General features: G+C 42.0%; 1 protein-coding gene across 8 annotated transcripts in view; it reads right to left on the reverse strand.

Moving 5' to 3' along the window:
- The window catches only part of PIK3CG (phosphatidylinositol-4,5-bisphosphate 3-kinase catalytic subunit gamma), a 123,821-nt gene that overhangs the window by 58,265 nt on the left and 38,486 nt on the right, over positions 1–27,070 (reverse strand). For 3 of the 8 annotated variants that reach the window (XM_073573583.1, XM_073573575.1, XM_073573577.1), the window contains 3 exons: positions 19,212–19,275; positions 17,653–17,693; positions 5,595–7,613 (listed from right to left, as the gene is read on the reverse strand). In XM_073573583.1, the coding sequence (XP_073429684.1) occupies positions 5,595–7,601 (2,007 nt within the window). In that variant the 5' untranslated portion in view covers positions 7,602–7,613; positions 17,653–17,693; positions 19,212–19,275. The remainder of the gene's footprint in view (positions 1–5,594; positions 7,614–17,652; positions 17,694–19,211; positions 19,276–27,070) is intronic. The other 5 variants (XM_073573582.1, XM_073573576.1, XM_073573580.1 and 2 more) reach the window with 2 other exon arrangements.

Consider the following 27,070-nt stretch of genomic DNA (forward strand, 5'->3'; position numbering starts at 1 on the left):
ACAATTAAAATCAAACCCCAAAACACAATAGTGTTTTTTTCCACAATTTCACTGCACTTAGAATTTTTTGCCCATTGTTCAGTACATTGTACTGCTTTAAAGCCTGCATTCTCATTTTCATCTCTGCAACCCTGAATCAATGGTATATACTTCATCTATCTTACTGAATTTGCACCTTGATTAACTTCTCAAAGAGTTTATGATCCATGCTGGTCTGTAAGCTTGTCTATTTCTCTCTGCATTTATTGCCTCCTGCTGTCTTTAGCTAGTTGATTGATTGGTTTTTAATTTAGTGATAGATCCAAGAGCAAACTCTCTTATGTAGAGGACATTTAACTCCATTTTATCAAAGTGCCATTTTTCAAAGTGGCTGGCAGTTACTCATGGCAGTTGGGCAGGAGACATGTAAGACATTCAAAGAAACCTACTTCCACAACATTTGCACTGCAACAAATATTCTCCATATACATTTGTATAATTTATATTCTGGCTGTAGCATTCACTCACATCCATTGTTCTTACACACACTTTTTGTACTCCATGCATATCAGCCCATCTCTCCTCTCCTATGTACAGAACTCACACTCCTTTCACAATCCTAAACTACACAGATCCATTCACTCTCACCATACAACACAAGAAACATTCTCACAAATCACTTAACCATCTGCTCACTCTCTCTATCCTCTTTCTTGTCACAGGAGATACCTCCCCCAACTTTGTCCCTTCTTGTAATAGTAAGTCGAACCCTTCCCCTGCTACACTCAGAAACACTGCAAATATCACTACTATTCCTTGCATGCCTTCTGTCTCTTAATTGTGCCCTCTGGAATTCACTCTCAGTGTTTAACAAACTGTCCTACATCCATGAATTTTTCTTTTCAAATTGCCTTAACCTTCTGGCTCTCACTGAAACCTAGATCCAGCAGTTGGACACCACCGCCGCTGCTGCTCTCTCGCATGGTGGCATACATTTTTCACATACCCCCAGACCTGAGAGCAGAAAAGGTGGAGGTGTTGGCCTGCTCAGATCAGCCAAATGTAGTTTTCAGGCTATCCCACAGGTACCCTCACTTATCTTCCCTTCTTTTTAGGTCCACACTGTCAGACTCTACCGGCCTTTCTCCCTGCGAGTGGCGGTTGTGTATCACCCCCGGGCACCTCCTGTCAGTTCATGGATCACTTTGTCACCTGGCTTCCTCACTTCCTGTCCTGTGAAATCCTCACCATCATCATGGGGGACTTCAAGATTCCCATCAGTTACACCCTCTCCCCACCTGCCACACACCCTTTATCTCGAACCTCCTCCTTCAGCCTTTAACAGCTTACGAACTTTCCTGCGCATGAAGATGGAAACACGCTGGCCCTGATCTTCTTCTAGCTCTGCTCAATGGTTTACTTTGCTAACTCCCCTCTCCCGCTTTCTGACCACAACCAGCGGTGTCCATCTTTTTAGGATTGCATAAAAGTGCCGTCGGCCATAGTTTTGTGCACTTCTGAAAAGAAGGACACCGCTCAACAGTGGCCAGACGGAGTCCAGAGTAACTCTGTTGCTTCATTATAGTGAATGGATCCATCGAAGGTTTCATCTGTCATGTCACGCAGAGATTTAGATGTAAACCCGGATGTAAGTGCTCAGCATAGAGCGCCGGGTAAATATGATCATAAATGTTATGTAAAATATTCCCAAAAAATGCTTCAAGCCAATCTACAAAAGAGCAAGTCCCTATTCAGGTCAGTCATCTGTTAATGGAAATATAGGGGCTTCCACGTTACTTGTAGTGCAAAGGCTCTGGAAAAGCGAAATGGCTCCTCGCACCCCAAAAGAAATTCAGCAAATTCTCTGCTCCCAAATGCAAATGCCCACCCCCCTCCTGAGCCCCAGTGTACCTAAACCACATTTAGCGCCCATATGTTTTGCATTTCTGTAGTGATGAGAGCCTGCCTAATTTACAGGTGCGTGTCTCCAGAAGCATGAGTTGGACATAATATACTGGTCACTACAACGGCAGTTTGCAATTTTCACTCAGCAACATCCTCTGCTGCTTGTTTCTGGAAAACACCCATGGAGTCAAAATCTTCCTACACCTCTAGATAAATTCCCAAAGGGGCATACTTTCCAAAATGGGGTTACGTGAGGGAAGATTCTGCTTTTCTACCAATTAGGGGCTTTGTATATGGAGTCCGCAAACTATTCTAGGAAAATCTGCGCTCCAGGAGGCAAATAGCACTCTATTCCTCCTGAGTCTCTCCGTATGGCTAAGCAGTACTGTACAGACACATATGGGGTATTTCTACATTCAGCAGAAATTGTGGGACAAATTTTGGTGCGATTTTTACAGTTTTGCCAGTCTGAAAATGTAAAGTTTGGGGATAACACAACTTTGGTGGTAAAATTGTACATTGTTTTTTCTTCACTGCCCAATGGTATAAAATTCTGAGACACACCCGTGGTGTCAATATAATTACTGCACCTCTAGATTAATTGAGAGGTTTAGTTTGTAAAATGGGGTCACTTATGGGGGTTCTGCTGTTCTGGCACCTTAAAAGTTCTGCCGATGTGACATGGCACCCTCAAACCAGTGCAGCAAAATCTGCACTGTAATATGGCGCTACTTCCCTTCTGAGTTTTTCACTGTGCCTCAAAAGTAGTTTTCAACCACATATTGGGTACCAGTGAACTCAGGAGAAATTGCAAAACAATTTTCGCAGTCCATATTCTCCTGTTACCATTGTGAAAATACAAAATTTTGAGCTTAAAAAAGATTTTTGAGGGAATAATGTGATTTTTTTTTTTTAAATTTTCACAGCTTAACTTTAAAGGTGTTCGATACACATTTAGATAAGTTTCCAAAGGGTTCTAGTTTCCAAAATGGTGTCACTTATGGGGGGGGGGATTTCCACTGTTTAGGCACATCAAGGGCTCTCCAAACGCAACATGGCATCCGCTAATTATTCCAGTAAATTTTGACTTTCAAAAAGTCTAATGGAGCTCCTTCACTTCCAAGCCCTGCCGTGCACCCAAACAGTTGTTTCCCTCCACATATTGGGTATCTGCACACTTAGGAGAAATTGCACAACAAATTTTGTGGAGCAATTTCTCCTTTTACCCTTATAAAAATGCAAAATTTGGAGTTAAAAAAGATTTCTCTGTGAAAAATGTGATTTTTTAAATTGTTTTTTATTTTTATAGCTCTACGTTATAATCTTCTGTGAAGAATCTGTGGGTTCCAGGTGCTCAAAACACATTTAGATAAGTTCCCTAAGGGGTCTAGTTTCCAAAATGGTGTCACTTGTTGGGGGTTTCCACTGTTTAGGCACATCAGCGGCTCTCCAAACATGACATGGCGTCCGCTAATTATGCCAGCAAATTTCACAAAAAGTGAAATTGTGCTCCTTTCCTTTCGAGCTCTGCCGTGTGCCAAACAGTAGATTTCCCCCATATATGGGGTATTGGCATGCTCAGGATAAATTGTACAAAAAATTGTATGGTCCATTTTCTCCTGTTAACCTTGAGAATGTAAAAAAAAAAATAGGTGCAAAGGAACATTTTTGTGAAAGAAAAGCAAATGTTTATTTTTTCCTTCCACATTCCAAAAATTCCTGTGAAGCACCTGAAGGGTTAATAAACTTTCTTGAATGTGGTTTTGACTACCTTGAGGGGTGCAGTTTTTTGAATGGTGTCACTTTTGCGTATTTTCTGTCTTATAGACCCCTTCAAAGTCACTTCAAATGTGACTTAGTCCCTAAAACAAATGGTTTTGCAAATTTTGTTGTAAAAATGAGAAATCGCTGGTCAACTTTTGACCCTTATAACTTCCTAACAAAAAAATTATGTTTCAAAAATTGTGCTGATGTAAAGCAGACATGTGGGAAAGTTATTTATTAACTATCTTGGGTGATACGACTAAATTAAATTAAACTAAATTGAAAGTTTGAAATTTGTGAAATTCAAGTCATATCAAATAAATTTTACCACTATCATGAAGTACAATATGTCATGAGAAAACAATCTCAGAATCAGTGGGATCAATTGAAGCGATCCAGAGTTATGACCTCATAAAGTGACAGTGGTCAGAATTGTAAAACTTGGCCTGGTCAGGAAGGTGAAAACAGGCTGCAGGGAGAAGGGGTCAACTCTGCAAAAACTCTTAATGTTGCTCTTATTCATTCTCGTCTGGACCACTGCAACTCTCTAATTGGTCTCCTTCTTACTATACTATCCCCTCTCCAATCCACCCTGAATGTAGTAGCCAGGATCATATTCCTCGACAATTGCTACATGGACGCCTCTACTCTGTGCCAGTTGTTGCACTGGTTACCCATCTGCCACAGAGTTCAATATAAACTTAACACTCTCACCCACAAAGCGCTCCATGCTTCAGCACCTACTCGTGCCCTCTGTTGTGCTAATGACCTAAGATTAACATCCTCAATAATCCCAACCTCCCATTCCTGTCTCCCAATATTTCCCACATGCTGTTTCAATTCTTTGGAATGTTCTACTCCGTTCACTTTGATTAATCCCTAATACCCACAGTTTTTAGCGTGCCCCAAAAATGCATTTTGTTAGGTTGGATTATCACCTCACCACACTTGTCTAACTATCCTTGTTTTTCCCATACTACATTTCCTTTCAAATCTGGACACTTGTATCATCTGTTCACACACCCCCATGCACGTAATAGCCCCCTGAGTTTGTACTTGTACACATATTGGTAGGTTGGTAACTGGTTCATTCAGCATTACACGAACACCCGATTTCTTACATTACGGCAGGTCAGAACAATGAAAGTAATTGTTCCCATCCACCTATCGCGTCTCCTCTATTCCCTCAGACTGTAAGCTTGCGAGCAGGGCCCACATTCCTCTTGGTTATCTGTTGATTTATATGATTATTGTTATTCTGTAATGTCTTTTATTATCTGTACAATTTCCCACTAAAATATAAAGTTTTGCTAAATATGTCGGCGCTATAGAAATAAAAATTATTGTTATTATTATTACATTGTATGATAAAATGAGTGGTGTCATTCAAAACTACATCTCGCTCCATAAAAAAATCCAAAAACCTTCATATAACTATCCTGAAGGAAAAATAAAAAAGTTATGGCTCTCAAAAATTAAAAATGTCCATGTCCTTAAGAGGTTAATTTTTTTGTATTCAAGTGCTGCCCATATTCAGCAATGAAAAAAAGGGTTAATAGAGAAGATAACAAGCAGAGCATTGTCCTGCATAGACAAGGCAACAGCATTTGCCACATCTGTCATAACAAATTAATTGAGGATGGTGCTATGGCAATAACTTCTAAAATGCTGTGGAGTTTTCATGCGCACAGCCAAAAGTGGACCAATGAGTGTGTTCTCTCCTCTCATTTACCCTATGTACTCCTGGCGACAATCAGAAGAAATATGACTGCAGAAAGTAAATAAACAACTAATCCAAGGAAATAGCTACAAAGCAAACAGAGAAAATCCAAAGTGAGATTACAAAATAAAAGAAGTCTTTGTTCATTAACCATAAATATTCCATTGTGATTATGAAAATGAAAACCTGTATTGAGGAACTGAGAAGCAGATATGAAAAGTATTACCTGTACTAGCTGTAAAAGATAATGCAATACATCATCATCCTGTAAGCTTTCCAATTTCTGGACTGCCATCGCTCGTACATTTTCATCAGAAAAGTTGCAGTCGAGAAGCTGAATGGTTAGCCCGACATCTAGGGAGCAGTCATCCCATGCGTCCCTTTTATTGAGCAGCTGGTACGTTTTGGCCACCATTGCTTGCTGCCCCCATTTTACAGAACTCAGTAATTTTGGGTAGGCATCTGGGTTCTTCATAACTTCATATCTAAAATGCCATAAAAGTTCTTTGTCCTCGGGAGTGAGTGGATGCAGTGGATCAGTAGATAGAATTTCTTCAAGCTGTTTTCGCAGTTGATTAGGCATTTCAGATCTGGCCCTGTCTAGTTCCGGATCTGATACTGACTTGTGCTTTGGAAGAGCTACTGGATGGCAGTATTTGTCCAGACTTATTGAAATAGCCATTGATGTGTCTTTGTCAGGGTTTGTGGCAGATGTTAGCTTATCGGCATTGATGCTGCCTTGATCCTCTCCTTTTCCCGGTATTCTCCACATATGAAGAACAAATTCCCCCTGTCTTAACAAGGACCTATGATCTATTAAAAGCAGATTGACATAATATAGAAGCTGGTTTTTGAATTTTGCATCTGAGCTGGTAGAGTCTGGAGACTGTATGTTAGCTTTCCCTGTGGCAGTCTGAGCTTTACAACAAAATATCTGCAAATTTAGAAGAGCTCCTTTTGGTATATCTTTTATTTTTATATCAAATTCAAGCCATGTGTTCCACAAGACTTCTTCAGTAAACGGCTTACATGATGTCCTCTTTTGGGAGAGCACTTGTTGTCCGTGAAGAATGTTGGCTTCTACGAAAACAATAAGCTCAGTGTTTCTTGGTAAAACTGGAATATCAATCCCAATTATTTTTATTCTAAACTTTCTATTGCAATCCCAAAGGGATATAGTGAAAATCTTCTCATGATCTTTTCCATGAATTGTAAGCTGCTCATGAAAACCCGTTACCCCAGTACAATCATCAACCAGGGGCCACTCTTCTTTCTGGACTTTATCTTCTGAGGGGTTAGGAGGGACATCCAAGACAAAATGTATTTCATCACCATTTTTAATACACTGCCTAATATAGTGGAAATCTTTGATTGGTGCATTCCCAATGATATACTCATCTCTCCCACAAACCCGGAAAACAAAATCCAATTCACTATGTTCCTCTGAAATGTCCAACAGTGATTTTTTCTTGGCCATTTTTGCAAAGAAGCTCTGCAGGATTACATCTGGTGTGTCATCGATGGAGACTCTGATTGTGTGGCTTGTCATACCTTTGTGTATTATTATGAAAATATTATTAGAGGAGAGTCTTTTGCTCAAATATTCTGGAAGCATTATAGAGGTGACCCAAGGGTCCATCGAATACAACCTGGGATCTCTTTTCACCAACTCAATCATTCGTGGTGTAACCAGTCTACGGCGTGTAAACTCTAGCTCATCATCATGAACATTACTTACGTCAGTGACATCATATCCTATAAGATAATTTAATTGCTTTTGATACTCTATTGTTTCCTCTGAGGGCTTTTCTTTTTGGATAATATGAATCTTTCCGACAGTTTTTTGTAAAACCTTCCAATACACTATACAGTCCAATGTTTGTATGACCTGATGTTTGTCATAGATTTCATACCACTGGCCCTTTTTCTGATACTGTAAGAGGAATTGGTCTGGAGCAAGTCTATGGTAGAAATCACTGTTGTGGCTTTTTTCTATTGCGCTCATCCAGACCTGTGCTTTCATTTGTTCAACTGTGCAGTTACCAGCAATTTCCAACAGGATTGTATCTTGTACTTTGCTGTTTTTTGGACTGGTGGGCAAAATAAATTCTATAGGAATTGCCTCCATGTAAAAAATATTCGATGCCGCTGCTGAGTGAGGTCTCATTTTTCGCCTTCTCCGTTTATTCTCATCTCTCAGAACGACAGGATGCTCATAACTCTCCAGGTCCATGCCAGCCTAAAGCTTAAAATAAAAATACAAGTAGATTAAATTAAAATAGTTCATATTTTTGAGTAATTACATTATTGTTAATAAAGAGACAAGGCAGGTTAACCCCTTAGTGACAGAGCCAGTTTGCAGCTTAATGACCAGGCCAATTTTTACAATTCTGACCACTGACATTTTATGAGGTTATAACTCTGGAACGCTTTAATGGATCCCTCTGATTCTGAGATTGTTTTTTCGTGACATATCTTACTTCATGTTAGTGGTAAAATTTCTTCGATAAGTCTTGTGTTTATTTATGAAAAAAACGGAAATATGGCGAAAATTTTAAAAATGTTGCAGTTTTAAAACTTTAAATTTTTATGCCCTTAAATCGGAGAGATGTGTCACACAAATTTCTTAATAAATAACATTTCCCACATGTCTACTTTACATCAGCACAATTTTGGATGAAAATTTTTTTTTTGTTAGGAAGTTATAAGGGTTAAAAGTTGATCAGCAATTTCTCGTTTTTACAACAAAATTTACAAAACCATTTTTTTAGGGACCACATCATATTTAATGTCATTTTGAGGGGTGTACATGACAGAAAATACCCAAGTGACACCGTTCTAAAAACTAGACCCCTCAAGGTGCTCAAAACCACATTCAAGAAGTTTATTAACCCTTTATGTGCTTCACAGGAAAAATTAACATTTAACTTTTTTTTGCAACAAATTTACTTCAGAACCAATTTTTTTTTATTTCTACAAGTGTTAAAAGAGAAAATGAACCACAAAATTTGTTGTACAATTTCTCCTGAAAACGCCAATACCCCATATGTGGAGGTAAACCACTTGTCCAGCGCACGGCAGAGCTCGCAAGGGAAGGAGCCCGTTTGACTTTTTCAACGCAGAATTGGCTGGAATTGAGATCGGACGCCATGCTACGTTTGGAGAGCCCCTGATGTTCCTAAACAGTGGAAACCCCCAATAAGTGACCCCATTTTGGAAACTAGACCCCTTAAAGAACTTATCTAGATGTGTGGTGAGCATTTTGAACCTTCAAGTGCTTCACAGAAGTTTATAACGTAGAGCCATGAAAATTAAAAATAATTTTTTTTTACTCAAAAATTATTTTTTAGCCCACTATTTTTAATTTTCACAAGGCTAACAGGAAAAAAATTGGACCACAACAGTTTTTGTGCAATTTGTCCTGAGTACGCTGATACCCCATATGTGGGGGGGAACCACTGTTTGGGTGCATGGGAGAGCTTAGAAGGGCAGGAGTGCCATTTTGGAATGCAGACTTTGATGGAACGGTCTGCGGGCGTCATGTTGCGTTTGCAGAGCCCCTGATGTGACTAAAAAGTGTAACCCCCCCCCACAAGTGATCCCATTTTGGAAACTAGACCCCCCAAGGAGCTTATCTAGATATGTGGTGAGCACTTTGAACCCCCAAGTGCTTCGCAGAAGTTTATAAACGTAGAGCCGTGAAAATTAAAAATAATTTTTTTCCCTCAAAAATGATTTTTTATCCCGCTATTTTTTTATTTTCCTAAGGGTAACATGAGAAATTGGACCACAAAAGTTGTTGTGCAATTTGTCCTGAGTACGCTGATACCCCATACGTTGGGAGGAACCACTGTTTGGGTGCATGGGAGAGCTCGGAAGGGAAGGAGTGCCATTTTGGAATGCAGTCTTTGATGGAATGGTCTGCGGGCGTCATGTTGCGTTTGCAGAGCCCCTGATGTACCTAAACAGCGGAAACCCCCACAAGTGACCCCATTTTGGAAACTAGACCCCCCAAGTAGCTTATCTAGATGTGTGGTGAGCACTTTGAACCCCCCAAGTGCTTCACAGAAGTTTATAACGCAGACCAGTGAAAATAAAAAATCATTTTTTTTCCTCAAAATTGATTTTTTTAGCCCCCAAAGTTGGTAAATAGTGGAAACCCCTCAATTATTACTCCAACCCTAACCCCAACACACCCCTAACCCTAATCCCAACCTTAACCCCTAATCCTAACCCAAATTCGCCCTAATTCTAACCCTAATTCTAACCGTAGCCCTAACCCTAATGGAAAAATGAAAAAAAAAATATTTTCTTTATTTCATTATGTTTGTCTAACTAAGGGGGTAATAAACGGGGGGGTTATTCACTATTTTTTTTATTTTGATCACTATGATAGATTATCATAGTGATCAAAATGAATGAATGGAATCTGCCAGCCGGAGCCGGCAGATTCCCCGGATCCAAGATGGCGGCGCCCACCGGAGGACGTCGGCGGGACGCAGGACCACCGGGAGGGGACCCTGGACCACGGAGAGGTACCGGGGGAGGGGATCGGGGACCCTCTTTCTCTCTCCTCTGATGTGCGATCACATCAGAGGAAAGAGAAATTAAATGCAATATCGCGGGGGTTTTTTTGCGATCGCCGTTATAGGGTTAATAATGGCGACCGCAAAAGCGGAGTCGGTAAAAACCGTCCCAATTCATGTTCTCTGGGGTCTCGGCTACCCCCTGCAGCCGAGACCCCGGAGAAAATCCAACACTGGGGGGCGCTATTCACGGCGCTGTGGTTTAAGTACCCTTAATTACCGCCGTTAAAAGGCGTATCGGCGGTCGTTAAGCGGTTAAAGAATTTGATGAGGAATAGATCTTAAAATTGTAAAGGTGTTAAATGTCAGACCTAATTTCACTGGTTAATCTTAATAGAAATATGTTGCGTGCTTTCCATGCCCATTAGATATGGGCGTTACGATATGGTGGTGGCAAGTAATACAAAGGAAGACAATGACTTCAAATATTAATGTTTAATGGTCAGGACTTAGGCTAGTTTCACACTAGCGTTTTTTTGCACTGCATTTGGAGCGCACATCAAACGCATACAAAAAACGCTTACAAACGCTTGTAAACGCAGCGTTTTTTTGGGACATAATCGTGCGATTATATGCGTTTGTAAACGTTTTGCATGCGTTTGCGTGATTATTGCGCATAATGTCACAATCACAGGATTCAAATCATTGACCAATTATGACTCATACTCCACCAATTGGACAGCAGTGGGCGTGTGTTATTGGAATTCCTTATCTAGACCCAGTTTACAGCTATTCTTCCCAGTTGCTAGCAGTTTTTGATGAAGACATGGATCTGCGCTGGAAAAGCTTTCACTTCTACTTGAAACTGGACATTAAGATGGCTCAAGCTTACGCAGTTGCTTGCCATGAACAAAGAGAGAGAGAGACAGCGAAGATGGCAGCGGCGGCATTTGTGGATTCATCCTATTGTTGAACTCCGGGAGATCCGTGGAGCGTACCACACCCTCTACAGCGAGCTACAGGCAAACCCAGATAAATTTACGGATTACACACGGATGTCCCAACAAAGCTTCATGTATATACTTGGTCGTGTACAAGATGTCATCCGTAGACAGGACACACAGCTCCGTCGTGCGATTCCTCCCGAGGAACGGCTCCTGGTCACATTACGGTACGTAACCACTGACTGCAGATAGTATTGGTTCTTTGATGTAGTATATTATGGCAGAATTCTTGATCTGCCATGTCCTAAAAGTATGCTGCATTGGTTTGAGACATTTTTTTAAAGAAAAGGATGCATATTTATTAATTGGTGTGCCCCTTTTTTTTTTTTTTTAATGTGTTAAAAATCCCTATACACAAATATAAATTCTTGTAGTTTCTTTGTGTCCCAGATTCCTGGCTCCTGGAGAGACCCTCTCTTCTCTGCACTTCCAGTTCCGTCTTGGAATATCCACCTTGTCTGGAATAGTTGCAGACACCTGCCGGGCTTTGTGGGACGTTCTCTGTCCAGAATTTATGCCCCTGCTCACCGTGGAAAAGTGGCTTGAAAATGCAGAAAGATTTTGGACAGTCTGCAATGTCCCTAATTGTTTGGGTGCGGTGGATGGGAAACACATCAGAATTATAAAACCCAAGAGAACTGGATCAGAGTACTACAACTATAAAAAGTACTTCTCTACAGTACTAACGGCCATTTCTGATGCAGATTGTAAGTTTGTTGCAGTGGACATTGGTGCATTTGGGCGTGGAAATGACTCCCAGGCTTTTAATAACTCAGACATGGGACAGAGGTTGTATGGCAACCAGTTCAATTTCCCCATGCCACGGCCTCTTCCCAACACCGAAGGTCCGCCACAGCCCTTTGTAATGGTTGGGGATGAGGCATTCCAGATGTGCCAACACCTGCTCAAACCATACTCCAGCCGGGACTTGGACCACACTAAAAGAATTTTTAATTACAGGTTGACCAGGGCCAGAAGAACTGTAGAGTGTGCCTTTGGTATACTAGTATCCAGATGGCGAATTCTCTCCACAGCCATTAATCTTAAACTAGAAACTGTGGATGAGGTGGTGAAGGCCTGTGTTGTTCTACACAATTTTGTGATGGATAGAGAGCACCCTAGTTTTGAACTACACTCACTGGCCACTTTATTAGGTACAACATGCTAGTAAGGGGTTGGACCCCCTTTTGCCTTCAGAACTGCCTCAATTCTTCGTGGCAGAGATTCAACAAGGTGCTGGAAGCATTCCTCAGAGATTTTGGACCATATTGATATGATGGCATCACACAGTTGGCGCAGATTTGTCGGCTGCACATCCCTGATGCGAATCTCCCGTTCCACCACATCCCAAAGATGCTCTATTGGATTGAGATCTGGTGACTGAGGAGGCCATTTGAGTACAGTAAACTCATTGTCATGTTCAAGAAACCAATCTGAGATGATTCGAGCTTTATGACATGGCGCATTATCCTGCTGAAAGTAGCCATCAGATGTTGGGTACATTGTGGTCATAAAGGGATGGACATGGTCAGCAACAATACTCAGGTAGGCTGTGGCGTTGCAACGATGCTCAATTGGTACCAAGGGGCCCAAAGAGTGCCCAGAAAAAATTCCCCACACCATGACACCACCACCACCAGCCTGAACTGTTGATACAAGGCAGGATGGATACATGCTTTCATGTTGTTTACGCCAAATTCTGACCCTACCATCCGAATGTCGCAGCAGAAATCGAGACTCATCAGACCAGGCAACGTTTTTCCAATCTTCTACTGTCCAATTTCGATGAGCTTGTGCAAATTGTAGCCTCAGTTTCCTGTTCTTAGCTGAGAGGAGTGGTACCCAGTGTGGTCTTCTGCTGCTGTAGCCCATCTGCCTCAAAGTTCGACGCACTGTGCGTTCAGAGATGCTCTTCTGCCTACCTTGGTTGTAACGGGTGGCAATTTGAGTCACTGTTGCCTTTCTATCAGCTCGAACCAGTCTGCCCATTCTCCTCTGACCTCTGGCATCAACATGGCATTTCCGGCCACAGAACTGCCGCTCACTGGATTTTTTTTCTTTTTCGGACCATTCTCTGTAAACCCTAGAGATGGTTGTGCGTGAAAATCCCAGTAGATCAGCAGTTTCTGAAATTCTCAGACCAGCCCTTCTGGCACCAACAATCATGCCACGTTCAAAGGCACTCAAATCACCTTTCTTCCCCATACTGATGCTCGGTTTGAACTGCAGGAGATTGTCTTGACCATATCTACATGCCTAAATGCACTGAGTTGCCGCCATGTGATTGGCTGATTAGAAATTAAGTCATAACACACAGTTGGACAGGTGTACCTAATAAAGTGGCCAGTGAGTGTAGATGATTCCTCTCCTAACCCCTTGCCAGAATTTAATCAGCACCCTCTACGGTCATCTGTTGAAGTAGGGCAAATGAGGGACCAATTTGCGTCCTATTTCACCTCTGATGTTGGACGGGTGGCCTGGCAAGAGCAAATGGTGTATCCTAATTTTTATGTGTTGTGTATGTTAATAAAACACCTGTGTTTATACCTGTATGTTTTTTTCTTCAAAGTATGATACAACGCCTTGTTCATGACCATATGACGTGTATTTTCAACATCATCTCCTCACTTTGTAAACATACATTAAATATAGTATGAGGTTGTTTAGAACTTGGTTCACCAACTCCAGTCCTCAAGGTACACCAACAGATCATGTTTTCAGGATTCCCTTTGTATTGCACAGGTGATGCAATTATCACGTGAGCAATACTAAGGAAATCCTGAAAACATGATCTGTTGGTGGGCCTTGAGGATTGGAGTTGGGGAACCCTGATTTATAAGGTCTATCTATAATAACCTTGGATTGTATTCCAAACAGTAAAATGATGTTACAAAACACCATAGTAGATTAACTGATAAGGATACTCATCAAGGTAACAACAGATAGTCCTTGCAATCAACACCATCATCTATTACGTTACCTGAGCAAAGACACTGAGGCCATGTAAAAAATGAACGTATATTGAGTTTTTCTTGTTTGCAGATACATATCTCCAAAACTGACACACGAAATGTGTCATTTCTGGAGCTATGTGTACACAAAAAAGAAAAGTGTACGGCGCAGTGTGTGTAGGCGGCGAAAGACACATTAACCAAACATTATTTGAACACAAAATATTCAATGTTTATTTTTTTTTTTTAATAAAATTATTTTCACTTTGAAGGACGTTTGGGAGAAGTGTTGGATACTTTGGGGGTGTGGAGAGAGGATGAACGGCTGGAAACTGAGGAAGGGATTCTAGGTGAAGGTGCGACTAAATTACTGGGGGAAGGGAGGTTAGGCATGATAAAGGAGGAAGGTTGTGAAACATTGGAAGGAGAGGGGGGATTGAGTAACAAAGTCTTTTTTCTTCTTTGGGGCAGGAGTCACCTGCCTGGACCGACTACCACCGTGTGACCGCCTTCCATGGCTTGACCGCCTAGAGCTGCTGGTCCGTGGACGATGTGAATAAAAAACAGAATGAGGGTCTCCCCTAGGGTGCTCGGTGGTGGCGCTGGTGGTGCTCCTTGTAGGTGAAATGGTAGTGATGGTGCTCATGGAAGGTGAATTACGCCTGGTGCTTCTGGTGGGAAAAGTGTGGGCGGTGCTCCGATCTGGTGAAGTGGTGGCGGTGCTACTCTGATGTTGAGTTTTGGAGGTGCCATGAGGAGGCGAAGTGTTGGCGTGATCCTCTGCAGAGTAGTGGTGGCGGTGCTCCTATGAGGAGATGTGGTGGTGGTCCTCTGAAGAGTGGTGGTTGGGGTGCTCCTTGTATGGTGCGGAGTTGTGGTGGTGCTCTCATGCATTGGAGAAGTGGCGGTGCTCCGATCCGGAGATGTTCTTTCTGTGCGAACAGGTGAAGAGGTGGTGGCCCAACGAGATTTAGCGCTGGAGGTGAGACAAGATGTGGTAACGGTGGCAGTACTGGTGCTCCAGACAGGAGCAGCGCATGACATGGTGGTGGCGGCGGGGGTGGAGTGTCCAGCAGCACTCGACATTGGTGTGGTGTAGTGGTGCCCAGCTTGGCTAGGAATGCAGGTGGCTGTGCAGTGATATGCAGCAGAAGTCGGTAATGTGGTGAAGCGAGTCAGTGGTGGCACAGGTGGGAATGACAACACTGCCTGCTGCACGTACTGATTCTGCTGCATAGCCTGCAAGTAAGCAGTGTTGCAGGCATGTAAGACAGTCAGCTGTTGCTCAGGACTAAGGTGATCCACCAAGCCCCGTTCAATTTTACTAAAGAAATGGTGCGCTGGTCTATTGAGGTCGGCCTCCAGCCGGTCAAGGCGCTGTACGGAAGAATGGAAGAGGTGTTCCATGTAGTTAAAACCATGCTCCATTACAGAAAATCCACTTTCCACCCTTTCGGACAGCGTCTTGAGACTGGCAAGACAGGCCTCGCTCAAGTACATGAACTCGGGCAAGACAGGCCTGTCCGAGGCCCTCTGCCGCTGGCGGGTAGTGCCCGCATAACCAGTGGCAGAGACCTGGGACAGGGGAACACCTGATTGACCAGCTTCCTGGTCACCAGCTGTCTGTGTTGCTGACCTGCAACTTGCTTCCTGGCTGTCGGATGGCTGGGACGGGTCCGAGGTCGATCAATGAAGAACTGATCCCGGGACAGGTTGCAGGGTGCTGCTCCAGGTGCTGTGGAAAAAAAAGGTAAACATTAGTATCCAGCATTAACAAGACGGATCAGCTGTGGAATATAAATTAGGGTTAATAAGCCAAAAAAAAAAAAAAATACTTACGCTCTGGTGGCAAGTACTGGTCGTAAGAATTCCAAGGCGCGATGATACCGAAACTTGGCTCTTGTCCTTGCAGAAGAGCCACTGCGAACCTGTCCCTCAGCACGAACATCAGTGTTGAAACGGTCCTTCATCGAGCGCCAACGTGTGCGGACTTTGTTCACTGTTGAAACAATGGAAAAGAAAAAATTAGGTTGGACAACACCATGATCGTATCTGTATTACCACACACACCTGAGTTGTCATCAATGCTGAATCACCAATAATTCAAATAAAAATGCATTCACTATTGAACCTGAGGACACATGTGTGTTTACTGCAAGCAGATCTCTTGCAGTAAACCCACATGTATCATCAGGATCAAGAGTGAACCATAAAAAAGACACAGCATTCAATACACAATGCGTACACTATTGAACCTGAGGACACGTGTGTTTACTGCAAGCAGATCTATTGCAGTAAACACACATGTATCATCAGGATCAAGAGTCAATGCAGCATCACACAACAGAGAAATACTTACTTAACGCCTTTTTGACAGTTGCAGAGGCACTGTCCCAGCCCTCCATCAATGCTGCAGCCACTTCATTCCATAGCCGCCGGGTCACCACAATGTCCTTGTACTGCTGGTCACGGCTGTCCCACAACGGGACACGCTCCTGGACAAGGCTGATGAGTTGCTCATTGTCTAGATAGACGTCCTCATCCCGTTGTGGAACCTAGAAAAGAAATACATTTATAATCTTTGCATTTATGGAGAGTGGTGATGGAGAAGAAAAAAAAAAGGGGAGAAAAGCTGGACAGAAAAAACAGAATCCAAAAATTAAAAAAAAAAAAAAAAAATTAGGAAAAAACTTTCCTACCGTGCGTCTCCTTCCCGCCGTGCTTTGTGTACGCTGCTCTGGCTGCTCACCCTCACTTGGCTGGTCCGATGCTGAGGTCTGTAAAAGAAAATAAATAATTAAACATTTGGACAGGCAGGTATACTTCACAAGACAGCAAACTACTCACCTCACACTCTGCGTCTGCCAATTCTTCCGCTGCTGGTGAGTATTCGGATCCAGAAGACATTCTAGCAAAAGAAAAAAATAAAACATTAGTACACATTATTTATTTGAAAGCACAGGCTCACAGAAAAATTATACTCACATTAAGCTGCTGTGATCCAAAATATGATCTCTGGCTGGGAGGATGTCTTTTCTTCTTGCATCATGTCTGGAGAGTGATGAGGTGGCACTACAAAGCCCTTCTTTTATCTCCCATGCTCCCAAACAATGTTTCTTGTTGAGGGGCTGGATTTAGACAGTGTCTAGACATTGTTTACTCTGAAATCGCACGCGCTCGCTAAGCGCTGACATGCGCACTATACAGCGCACGTCAGCACACAAATAGACTGTAATACTATTTTCTTGCGCATTGCGTGCGCTGATGCGCGCATGCGCATTTTTAACGACGTTGGGCGGACCAAAAAATGCAACATGTAGCGTCCAGCGCGTCTGATCGCAGACATGGAAAATGCGCAGCGCACTGAAACACTGAGGCCTGCGTGCAATCGCTAGACACTGCGCACGCCATTTTAAAGATAGGGGACAAATGCACGTGCGACCGATAGTGCACAATGCGCTGCGCGATAAAATGCAAATGTCAAACCAGCCCTAATTGTAACCTTTTAATGCCGCAGTTTATAGATGGAACATATATGTGATGATATAAAAGAATAAATGCTTTCTAGATTAGCAGTATATACAGACATAATTGTCAATTATACTGATTGACAAATGTAAGAAAGTATGTAGGCTATTGTAGTCAATAAGATAGATGAAGATGTTCTATAGTCTTTTCAGCAAAGTGCAGAATAGAATGATGAAAAGTTATCCACATACAAATGCATAGAACCATTGAGCCATGGTGACTATGGGAAAGAATTGGGATGGATTAACATGCTGTGTATCATCTTGCCTACTTACCAGTATTAACCGATCAAGGCAGATAGTGGAAAGCTGGAAAGCTGCAGTGGAAATTCAGACCAGGAATTAAATGTGAACAGAAATATAATGCTTCAAAAGCAAAGGCGTACAATATGCTTTCAACAACTCTGGACACTATGTTGTTTTTTGCGTCCTGATTATTGTATACCAGAAAACGTTTGGAGGTTTTCAATAAAAACTGATGATAAAAAAAGGTGTGCACTAATCAAACATTGTTTTAGGCAGGTCAGTCCCATTCCCTAATCTGACTCCTTACCATTTACACCTCTCACCTTATAACATTACTACTGAATAGGTGATGAGGCACAGTGCCATGAGCGGCCACTGAACCTTGTATGGAGCACAGGTTTATGTGCGATTCACTTGTTTTATTTGTTCGAAGTCGTTCTATAGGAGACACCGGCTTCCTGTGCATCCCGAAGGAGGGCGAGTGGTGTTTCCACAAAGAATATATAAATTTAGTGTTTTATCGAACTCAACAACTATAATTAAGAGATCATTACTATAGCTTGAAACGCATTAAGAAGGTATGCTATCCATGTCTTCACATGACGCCCCATTGTAAAGTATTTATGGAGAATGGAATAAAGTCGATTTTTTTAAATGGAACCTGTCAAGAGGTTTTCCCAATTTAAACAAAAGGTCACCACTCTTAACTACTTATTACCGCATTCCATCAACCTGTATCTTCTGCCAAAAGATGTGGTGTGGTCCAATTGGCATATTTTTTTATTTCCTCTGCACCTCCTCAATCCCTGGAGATGCCATCCTCCTGGCTTGTTGTGGATGACACGTCTTATGTCATCACCAGATCACCTGCAGCTGTTGTCCTCCTGGTTGGTTGATATGGATGACGGGTCCAAAATCATCCACAGTTAACCATGAATCTTATGCCTATGAAGTTGAAGCACAGGCAAGGCACTCCATGCTCTGTCCTAAGGGCAGAGAAAAGTCCTATAATACGCCAGCACCAACACCTATTAACCCGGAACTGAAGGCGGTACTGGCGCATTTGCAGTACGAGCCTTTTTACTTCCTCTAGTAGGGCAGAACATTAACTGCATGCACAGGCTGGAGCTACCACTGCACAGATATAAGATTAGCGGCAATCTGTGAATGGCATAGGGCACGTCATCCACATCAATCAAGTCAGTAGGTGGAGATGCAGAGATTGAGGAGGCGCCGAAAAAGGAAAAAGATGCCATCGGATTAGACTGCATGCCAGAAGTATATAAGATATTTTTGGCATATACAGGGAGAGTTGGTGGCTTAGCTACAGGTTAATGGACTGCGCAAATAGGGCAGTGAAGGGTGGTGGCTTTAGTTTATATTAGGAAAACATGGTAACAGGTTCACTTTAAAGGAAAAGCTGGATACTCCCTTTTATTCTGCTGTTCAGAACCAGGAAGGCTATATTAGCCAAAACGCATTGTGTTTTCCTTCTTGTCCTCTTTTTTTAACATAATTTGTGATTGTCAGCTGAGGTAACATCAGTACACCACCAGAAAAACTTTAATAAAACTTTGTTTTACGCCCACCTGTTGATTTATCTTGGAATAGCCTTCTGACAACTTTAGGTGTTGTTCAAAAGTACAACTCCTCCTGAAAAAAAACAAGGCGTCATATGGCTATATAGCCATAAAAATAAAAAAATTATGGCTCTTGGAAGAAGAAAAGGAAAAAACGAAAAAACAGAAAATCTCAGGGTAGTAAAGGGGTTAAGCTCTAAGCTCAATAAACAATCTACATATCTACACCAGTGATTTCTCCAAATTCAACACAAAACGCCATTTTTACTGTCTACATCAGTTTCTGTATTATTCATCCCCTTCATGACAAGTATTAGTACTTACTAGACCACACCATACATCTGGTATGACCTGCTGCAAACATGCATAGTCAAACACCAGCTTATGGCCATTTTCCAGAAGAATCTTAAGACATTCCTTATTGACTATGGTAAGAGAAGATATCATTGTCTTGCACAAACAAAAAAAAACAATGCAAAAAGATAGCAAAGTCATTGAATCTTCCTACAGTTGAAAGAATAGTTCAAAAGTTCAGCACTGAAGGGACACTGGCTACACGACCTGGACATGGAAGAAATATGAAGCTATCACTAGCTGCTACCAGACTCCTTAGACCAGGGGTCCTCAACCTGTAGCTCGGGAGCCACATGTGGCTCGCGGTCTCATGAATTGTGGCTTGCGACTGTCTGCCAGCTTGGTGCATTAGCTTCTGGTTTAGTAAACAGGTATGAAGAGAACATCTCAAAATGGTGAAATTTGTGAGTAGCCCTGCACAGAAGAGCAGATCTGGATGCACCTTTACTGTCTTGGGATTTAGAGATGATTTAAGTATGGTACGCTGGAGGATGATACTACCTGTTAGAGGAGGTTCTTGAAGCTGGATGCGACAGTGTGTTCGGAGTCCTTGATGGGAGAATACTAAATGGAGGTATTGTGGGAACCCCTGGATCTCAGTGTACTGCTTTGGAGTGATTTCTGTGGAAAAGCTTTGGTTATGATTATACCTGTAATGGGGATTTGGTTGACACAACTTTGAGGGGGGTGGAAGCTGGATGTGGCTGGCAACACTCTCTCAGTGCTGAATGTGGCACGTGACCGTCTCTCTAAGCTGAATGTGGCTCTAAAGGTCAGAAAGGTGTGGGATCACTGCATTAGAGACTGCAAAAGACCTGCATCAAGGAATCTTTGAACCTTCTAACAGTACAATAATTCCAAGCATTCCTTAAAATCCACCAAGACTTGATTTTGGAAGAAGTCGTGGAAAATTCTAGAGTGACCATCACAGTCACTAGAACCAACTCGAAAATATTTTGTGGGACTTGAAAAAGGCGGTTGCAGAACACAAACCCCAAAATATTAGTGAACTGGAGGCTATTACCCATGGGTAATGAATGGGCTAAGATTCCTTACAAACACTGGCAGAAGATGGTGTTTGGCTATGCATCACGTTTGCAGAAGACCATAACAGCTATAAGGTGCTCTACTATATACTAAAGATATTTGTCATGACGGGGATGAATAATTTCTCAGACTGCAATATTCCTTATATGTAATTTTTGTTGAATTTGGAAAAATCAGTTGTTATATTACTACTTGGGTTGAGCTATTTCAAGTTTGTACATTTTGCTCATACTATTTGTGGTCTCCACCACATGGATTGGTAGATAAAACTGGCGTACATTCACCCACACTAGTATAGCTTATGATAGACAGATTGTATGGGATACCACAAATAATAACTAAAGAAAATACAATAAGAAGAAAATATGTTCTCTGTTGATGTGAGTAGACAAGGAATAAATGAAAATACAATCTTCATATATACTTTTTGAGTAAAAATATAAAATATTGTTTAATAAATTTTAGGCTGGTTTCACACTTGCGTTTTTTTGTGCTGCGTTTTTGCGCATAAATGCGCATGCGTTTTTTCCCTATACTTAACATGGGTGCGCATAGTCATGCGTTTGTATGCGCATGCGGTTTTTTGTAGTGCGCGCCAGGGCGCACAAAATGCATCCTGTTGCATTTTTTGTGCGCCCGACTTGTCTCAAATAACGCATGGGCACGCAATGCTCACAAAATTCACCCAAAGACACATTATAGTCTATGGGTGCGCATGGTCATGCACACGTCAGCGCAAAAAACTCGCATGCGTTCTTTTGTAAAAACCATGCGCAAAAAACAAGAAAATGCATAAAAAACGCATGATCCATTTTTTATGCACGTTTGCACTGCGCACGCAGCGCAAAAAAACGCAAGTGTGAAAATAGCCTTAGACAGGTGTGGAAAAAATGAATATCTACGCTCCAATGTCTTTTTCCTGATGAATTTACATTTTTCTTTTATATAAATAAGCTGTCCTAGCCTATGAGTCAGACATTGATCTGCATGAGATTCTGCCTCCTATTATTTTAAATGTGATGTGTTAGGCTAGTATCACACTTGCTTTTTTTTGCAGCGCGTTTTTCCCGCAAAAAAACGCATTGAAAAAACGCATACATAAGCATACAACTGCTGCGTTTTTTTCAAGCATTTTTATGAGCATGCATGAAAAAAACGCAGCGTTTTTATGCGTTTTTAGCGCGTTTTTACCGCGTTTGCGTTTTTTTCCAACATTTTTAGGTTGCCCCTCACACTACCCTAACCCTGACTTTACTAACCCTAACCCTGACCCTAACCCTAACCCTGACCCTAACCCTGACCCTAACCCTTAACCAAATCATACTTAACCCTAACCCAAACCCTAAACCCTAACTAACCCTAACCCTAACCCTGACCCTAACCCTAACCCTAACCCTGACCCTAACCCTGACCCTAACCCTAACCCTGACCCTGACCCTAACCCTGACCCTAACCCTTAACAAAACCATACTTAACCCTAACCCTGACCCTAACCCTAACCCTGACCCTAACCCTGACCCTAACCCTGACCCTAACCCTTAACCAAACCATACTTAACCCTAATCCTGACCCTAACCCTGACCCTAATCCTTAACAAAACCATACTTAACCCTAACCCTGACCCTAACCCTGACCCTAACCCTAACCCTGACCCTAACCCTTAACAAAACCATACTTAACCCTAATCCTGACCCTAACCCTGACCCTAACCCTTAACCAAACCATACTAAACCCTAACCCTGACCCAAAACCCAACCCTAACCCTAACCCTGACCCTAACCCTAAACCCCCTTAACTAACCCTAACTCTAACTCAAACCCCTAAATTCCATGGTTAAAAAAAAAAAACGCATATGCAAAAAAACGCTTACATGAGCATGCCAGTGCGCACATATGCGCATCCATAGGCTATAATGGCCATTTTTAGCGCAAAACGTGCGCATATGTGCGCATGCGCTTTTTTGCAGGGCCAAAAAATGCAACATGATGCGTCTGGAAAATCCAATCGCACACCCCAAAAAAACGCAGCGCATGAAAATCGCATACATGCGCTTACAAGCGCGCAGGTATGCGCACCCATGTTAAATATAGGGGAAAAAACGCATGCGCAGGTTAGCGTTTTTTTCCAGCGCTAAAAAACGAAAATGTGAAACCAGCCTAATGGCTGCTCTCTGCTCTCACTGCAGAGCTGTGTGTGATTATAACTGACACATCTGCAGGTTCCTCTCAGCTTCATCTCACAGGCAGACAGTGTTACACCACAGCAGAGCTGTGAGAGCCGCAGTAAATGTGTTTATAAGGTGGGAGTCATATCATCGTATGGCATCCAATGCGAGAGCATAGGATGTGATCTGCTAATGACACTCGGCTCCAGCTGTGCTGTGAGCGTGAGCCAAGTGTCAGTACGCTGTGCTCCGATCTTCTCGTATCAGAAAATTGGAGCACAGGTGCGAAGGAGACAGAGAAAATAATTCGTCCATCCCCGGCGTCCGCGGGAATCGCTCTGCACAAGGGTGACATCCGAGTGCAAAGCAATGTTTCACACGCACCCATAGACTGGTATGGGTGCATGTGATTCAAATTTTGCATTCAATCGCGAAATGCTGCATTTTTTCAGTCCCAATGAGCACACAATCATAGAATTACATTAGTCCGAATGCAATCCAATTTTTTATTGGATTGCATCGTATTCGTCCGATTTATTTGCAAGTGTGAGCGAGCCCCAACGAAACAAAGTTCAGTTTTACTGTTCTGTGTTAAGTTACATGTCTCATCCTGGTAATGCCCACTCTATATACAATAATCTCTGGAGGCAGATTCTCATGCAGATCATTGTCCAGCCCATAGCCTGGAAAAGCTCATTTACATATAAGAATAACATGGATATCTCTGGAATAAGACATCAGATCGCAGATATCAACAAGTCATTTTATTCAACGTTCTATGACCTGAATTGCTCTTATAGACAGCTTGGGAAATTTGATCCTACTGACAGATTCATGTTAATACATTCACAACATCTGCTCTACATTTATGGAACAGTCTTAGTATCTGAACGGCTTAGGAGAGTTGATCCTACGCTGAGAACTTACATCGGGGTTTCCATCTAAATGTCCGAGTGATGTGACAGGTGAAACCCCCGATGGATCCATTCACTATAATGAGGCAGTAGAGTTACTCTGGACTCCGTCTGCCCTCTGTTCAGTGGTGTCCTTCTTTTCAGAAGTACACAAAATTGTGGCCGACGGCACTTTTATCCAATCCTAAAAAGATGGACACCTGCCTCATTTTAGGGAATCTTCAGCCAGAGGTTCCATCTGAATCACGTATTTCAGAGCGCAGGATAAATGTGCACTGAACCTTACTGCGATCTTTAAGAGGCAGAGTGAAAAATTAACAGCATGTGAAGAATTGTTTTTATTTTTTACACCATTGCTTGTAAGGTATAAGTGATGAGGCGACTTTATTCTTCGGGTCGGTGCAATTACAGCGATACCAGATTTATATTGGATTTTTTATGTCTGGCTGCTGTCACACACACTAAAAGATGCTTTTTGTTGTGAAAAATAGTTTTTACATCACCACATTTTGAGAGCTATAATTTTTTCATATTTTGGCTGACAGTCATGTTATGGCTTGCTTTTTGGGGGATGAGCTGACGTTTTTATTGGTACTATTTTCGGGCACATGACACTTTTTGATCGCTTTCTATTCCAATTTTTGGGAGACAGAATGAACAAAAACGAGCAATTCAGGAATTGCTTTTTGGTTGCTTTTTTTTCATGCCGTTACTCATGTGGTAAAATTGATAAGGCAGCTTTAGGATGTGAACCCACGTATGCAGATAATTCCTGACTGAAAACCGGACTCCTTCCCAGAAAACGTGCGGTTTTTTCCCGCTTTTTTTGCGCGTTTTTGATGCGTTTTTTCTGGAGCGTCCCCAGTCTCATAGAAAATAGTTAGAAATGCGGATTTTTCCGCGAAATTAATGAGCATGCTGCGTTTTTTACCGCGATGCGTTTTTTTCACGGAAAAAAAACGCATCAATATGCACAAAAAGTGCAGAATTCATTAAAATGAATGGGATGCTTCTTGTAAGCGTTTTTTAAGCGTTTTTGCCTGCAAAAACGCTTAAAAAACGCTTACGTGTGCACACACCCTTATTCTTCAGGTCAGTACGATTACAGCGATACCCAATGTATTTTTTTTTAATGTTTTGGCACTTTTACAGGATAAAAACTATTTCATAGAAAATTATTTTTGCGTCGCTTTATTCTGAGAGCTATAACTTTTTTATTTTTCCGCTTATGGAGCAGGAGCTGTAAGACGACTTTTTTGCTGGACAAGATGATGTTTTCAGCGGTACCATTTTTATTTGCACTTTTTGTTCGGTGGTATGATGATAAAGCATTGTTCTTTGCATCTTTTTTAACGATGTTCACCGAAGGGGTTAACTAGTGGGACAGTTTTATAGAGCAGGTGGTTACAGACATGGCGATACCAAATATGTGTACTTTTATTGTTTTTTTTTGCATAAATAAATGTATTAATTGGAAAAATATTTGATTTTTTTTCTTTATTTGGGGATTTTTAATAAAATATTTTTACACTTTTTAATTTTTTTTAATTTTTTCACATTGTCTCATCCTGGGACATCACTGTATGTTGTCAGATTGCTGCACTGCACAGCAGAGTATCACATCAGCATCTGACAGGCCGGGAAGGAGGCATCACATCAGCATCTGACAGGCCGGGAAGGAGGCATGTCAGCACCTGCTCTCAGCAGACGCTCACAAGCCACCTTCCCTGCAGGACCCCGCGGCCATCTTGCGACCAGAGGTCTCCATGGAGGCAATGCGTATTGTGCTGATGGAAGCATGCAGGGAATGAGATGGGTTAAGTGCCCACGATCGGTTCTAGCACTGATTGTGGGCATTGCTGCGGGATGTCAGCTCTCACACAGAGCTGACGCTCGCACCCGATCACCGCGGCATTCAGCGTGAGGCTGCGCAATCAGTGCGCCGTACCTGTACCGCTGTTTTCAGGAACTGCATTCCCGAAGAGTGGTACAGGTACAGCACATGTCAGGAAGGGGTTAAGAACTATCTTCAGTATAAGGCCACATTCACACGTTCAGTATTTGGTCACTATTTCCTATTAGTACTTGTTTTCCTAATGTTTTATTTGAGTTTCAATAAATGGGGAGGATGGGGGAGGAAAGATGGGGGAAAAAAAGGGGGGGAGGGAAAAAAGTAAAGGGAAAGAAGGATAAAGGAAGGACAATAAAGTCCAAATATAAAGAAGACATAAAATGAAACAAGTTAATGCAGAAGCACATTATGCAGTGAATTATTACAAAGGTAGGTATTTAAGCATATAATATATTAATATATATGTTCCAAAGACCTAAACACAAGGGGCCTTAGGCAGGTGCACTCTGGGTGAAGACTTATGAGAACAACTACAGCCATCTAGACCATTTCCTAGAATATTTAGCATATTGATCATGCACATTCGCAAATTTCAATTCAAAAGAATGATGAAGGCTAAGTTTGTCTATAATTTCATTAATTTGTGGGGGTTTGGGGTTTTTCCAAAGAAAGGCAATACTATGTTTGGAGACTAGTAAAATGTGCATAATCAATAGCCTGTTAGAAGTATCAATTTTGTCTGCGTCCAGAGAAAGAAGGGCCAGACGAGGAGACAAAATAAGTCGTGTTCCTAGGATAAAATCGATAAGGTTAGAAATCTTTCTCCAAAAGGGAACAATTTTGGGACATTGTCAAAATATATGCAAGATATTTCCTGGCCTTCCACAACCCCTCCAACAGAGCAGAGAATTGTCAGGGTTGACTCTATGAAGTCTAACAGGGGTATAATATCATCTCGTTAAAAGCTTGAAGTGGGTCTCTTGTAGTGATAAGGAAATGGAAGAGGCATACGAGAGGGAGCATAATATCGTCTGCATACAACGCTATTTTAAAATCTCTGTGCAAAGTTTTGATTCCCGAGATCTTTGTGCTGTTCCTGATTAGTTGGGCCAGAGGTTCAAAAGCTAATGCAAAAAGCAATGGTGACAATGGGCAACCCTGTCTGGTCCCATTAGCTATATTAAACGTAGAGGAAAGATGATTGTTGGAATAAACCCTCGCACCAGAGCCTGAGTACAAAGCCATAACACCTCTCGTGTTCTGAGAAGCCATTCCAAATTTTTTGAGAGTTGCTTCGCGATATGACCAATTAAGGCGGTCGAACGCTTTCTCAGCATCAAGAGAGATAACAATGGCCCTGAGTTTGTTCGAGGAAATAAGCTTAATTATGTTAATGAGTCTTCTCGTACCACCTATGGATTGTCTTCCTTTGATGAAGCCTATCTGATCATTGGAAATTAATCTCGGGAGGAATTGATTAAAGCCCCCATTACACACAGCGAGATCGCTAGCAATATCGCTGTAACGTCACTGGTTT

The sequence above is a fragment of the Dendrobates tinctorius genome, unplaced genomic scaffold, assembly GCF_039654945.1.
Source record: "Dendrobates tinctorius isolate UK_male_01 unplaced genomic scaffold, ASM3965494v1 ptg000035l, whole genome shotgun sequence".
Taxonomy (NCBI): domain Eukaryota; kingdom Metazoa; phylum Chordata; class Amphibia; order Anura; family Dendrobatidae; genus Dendrobates; species Dendrobates tinctorius.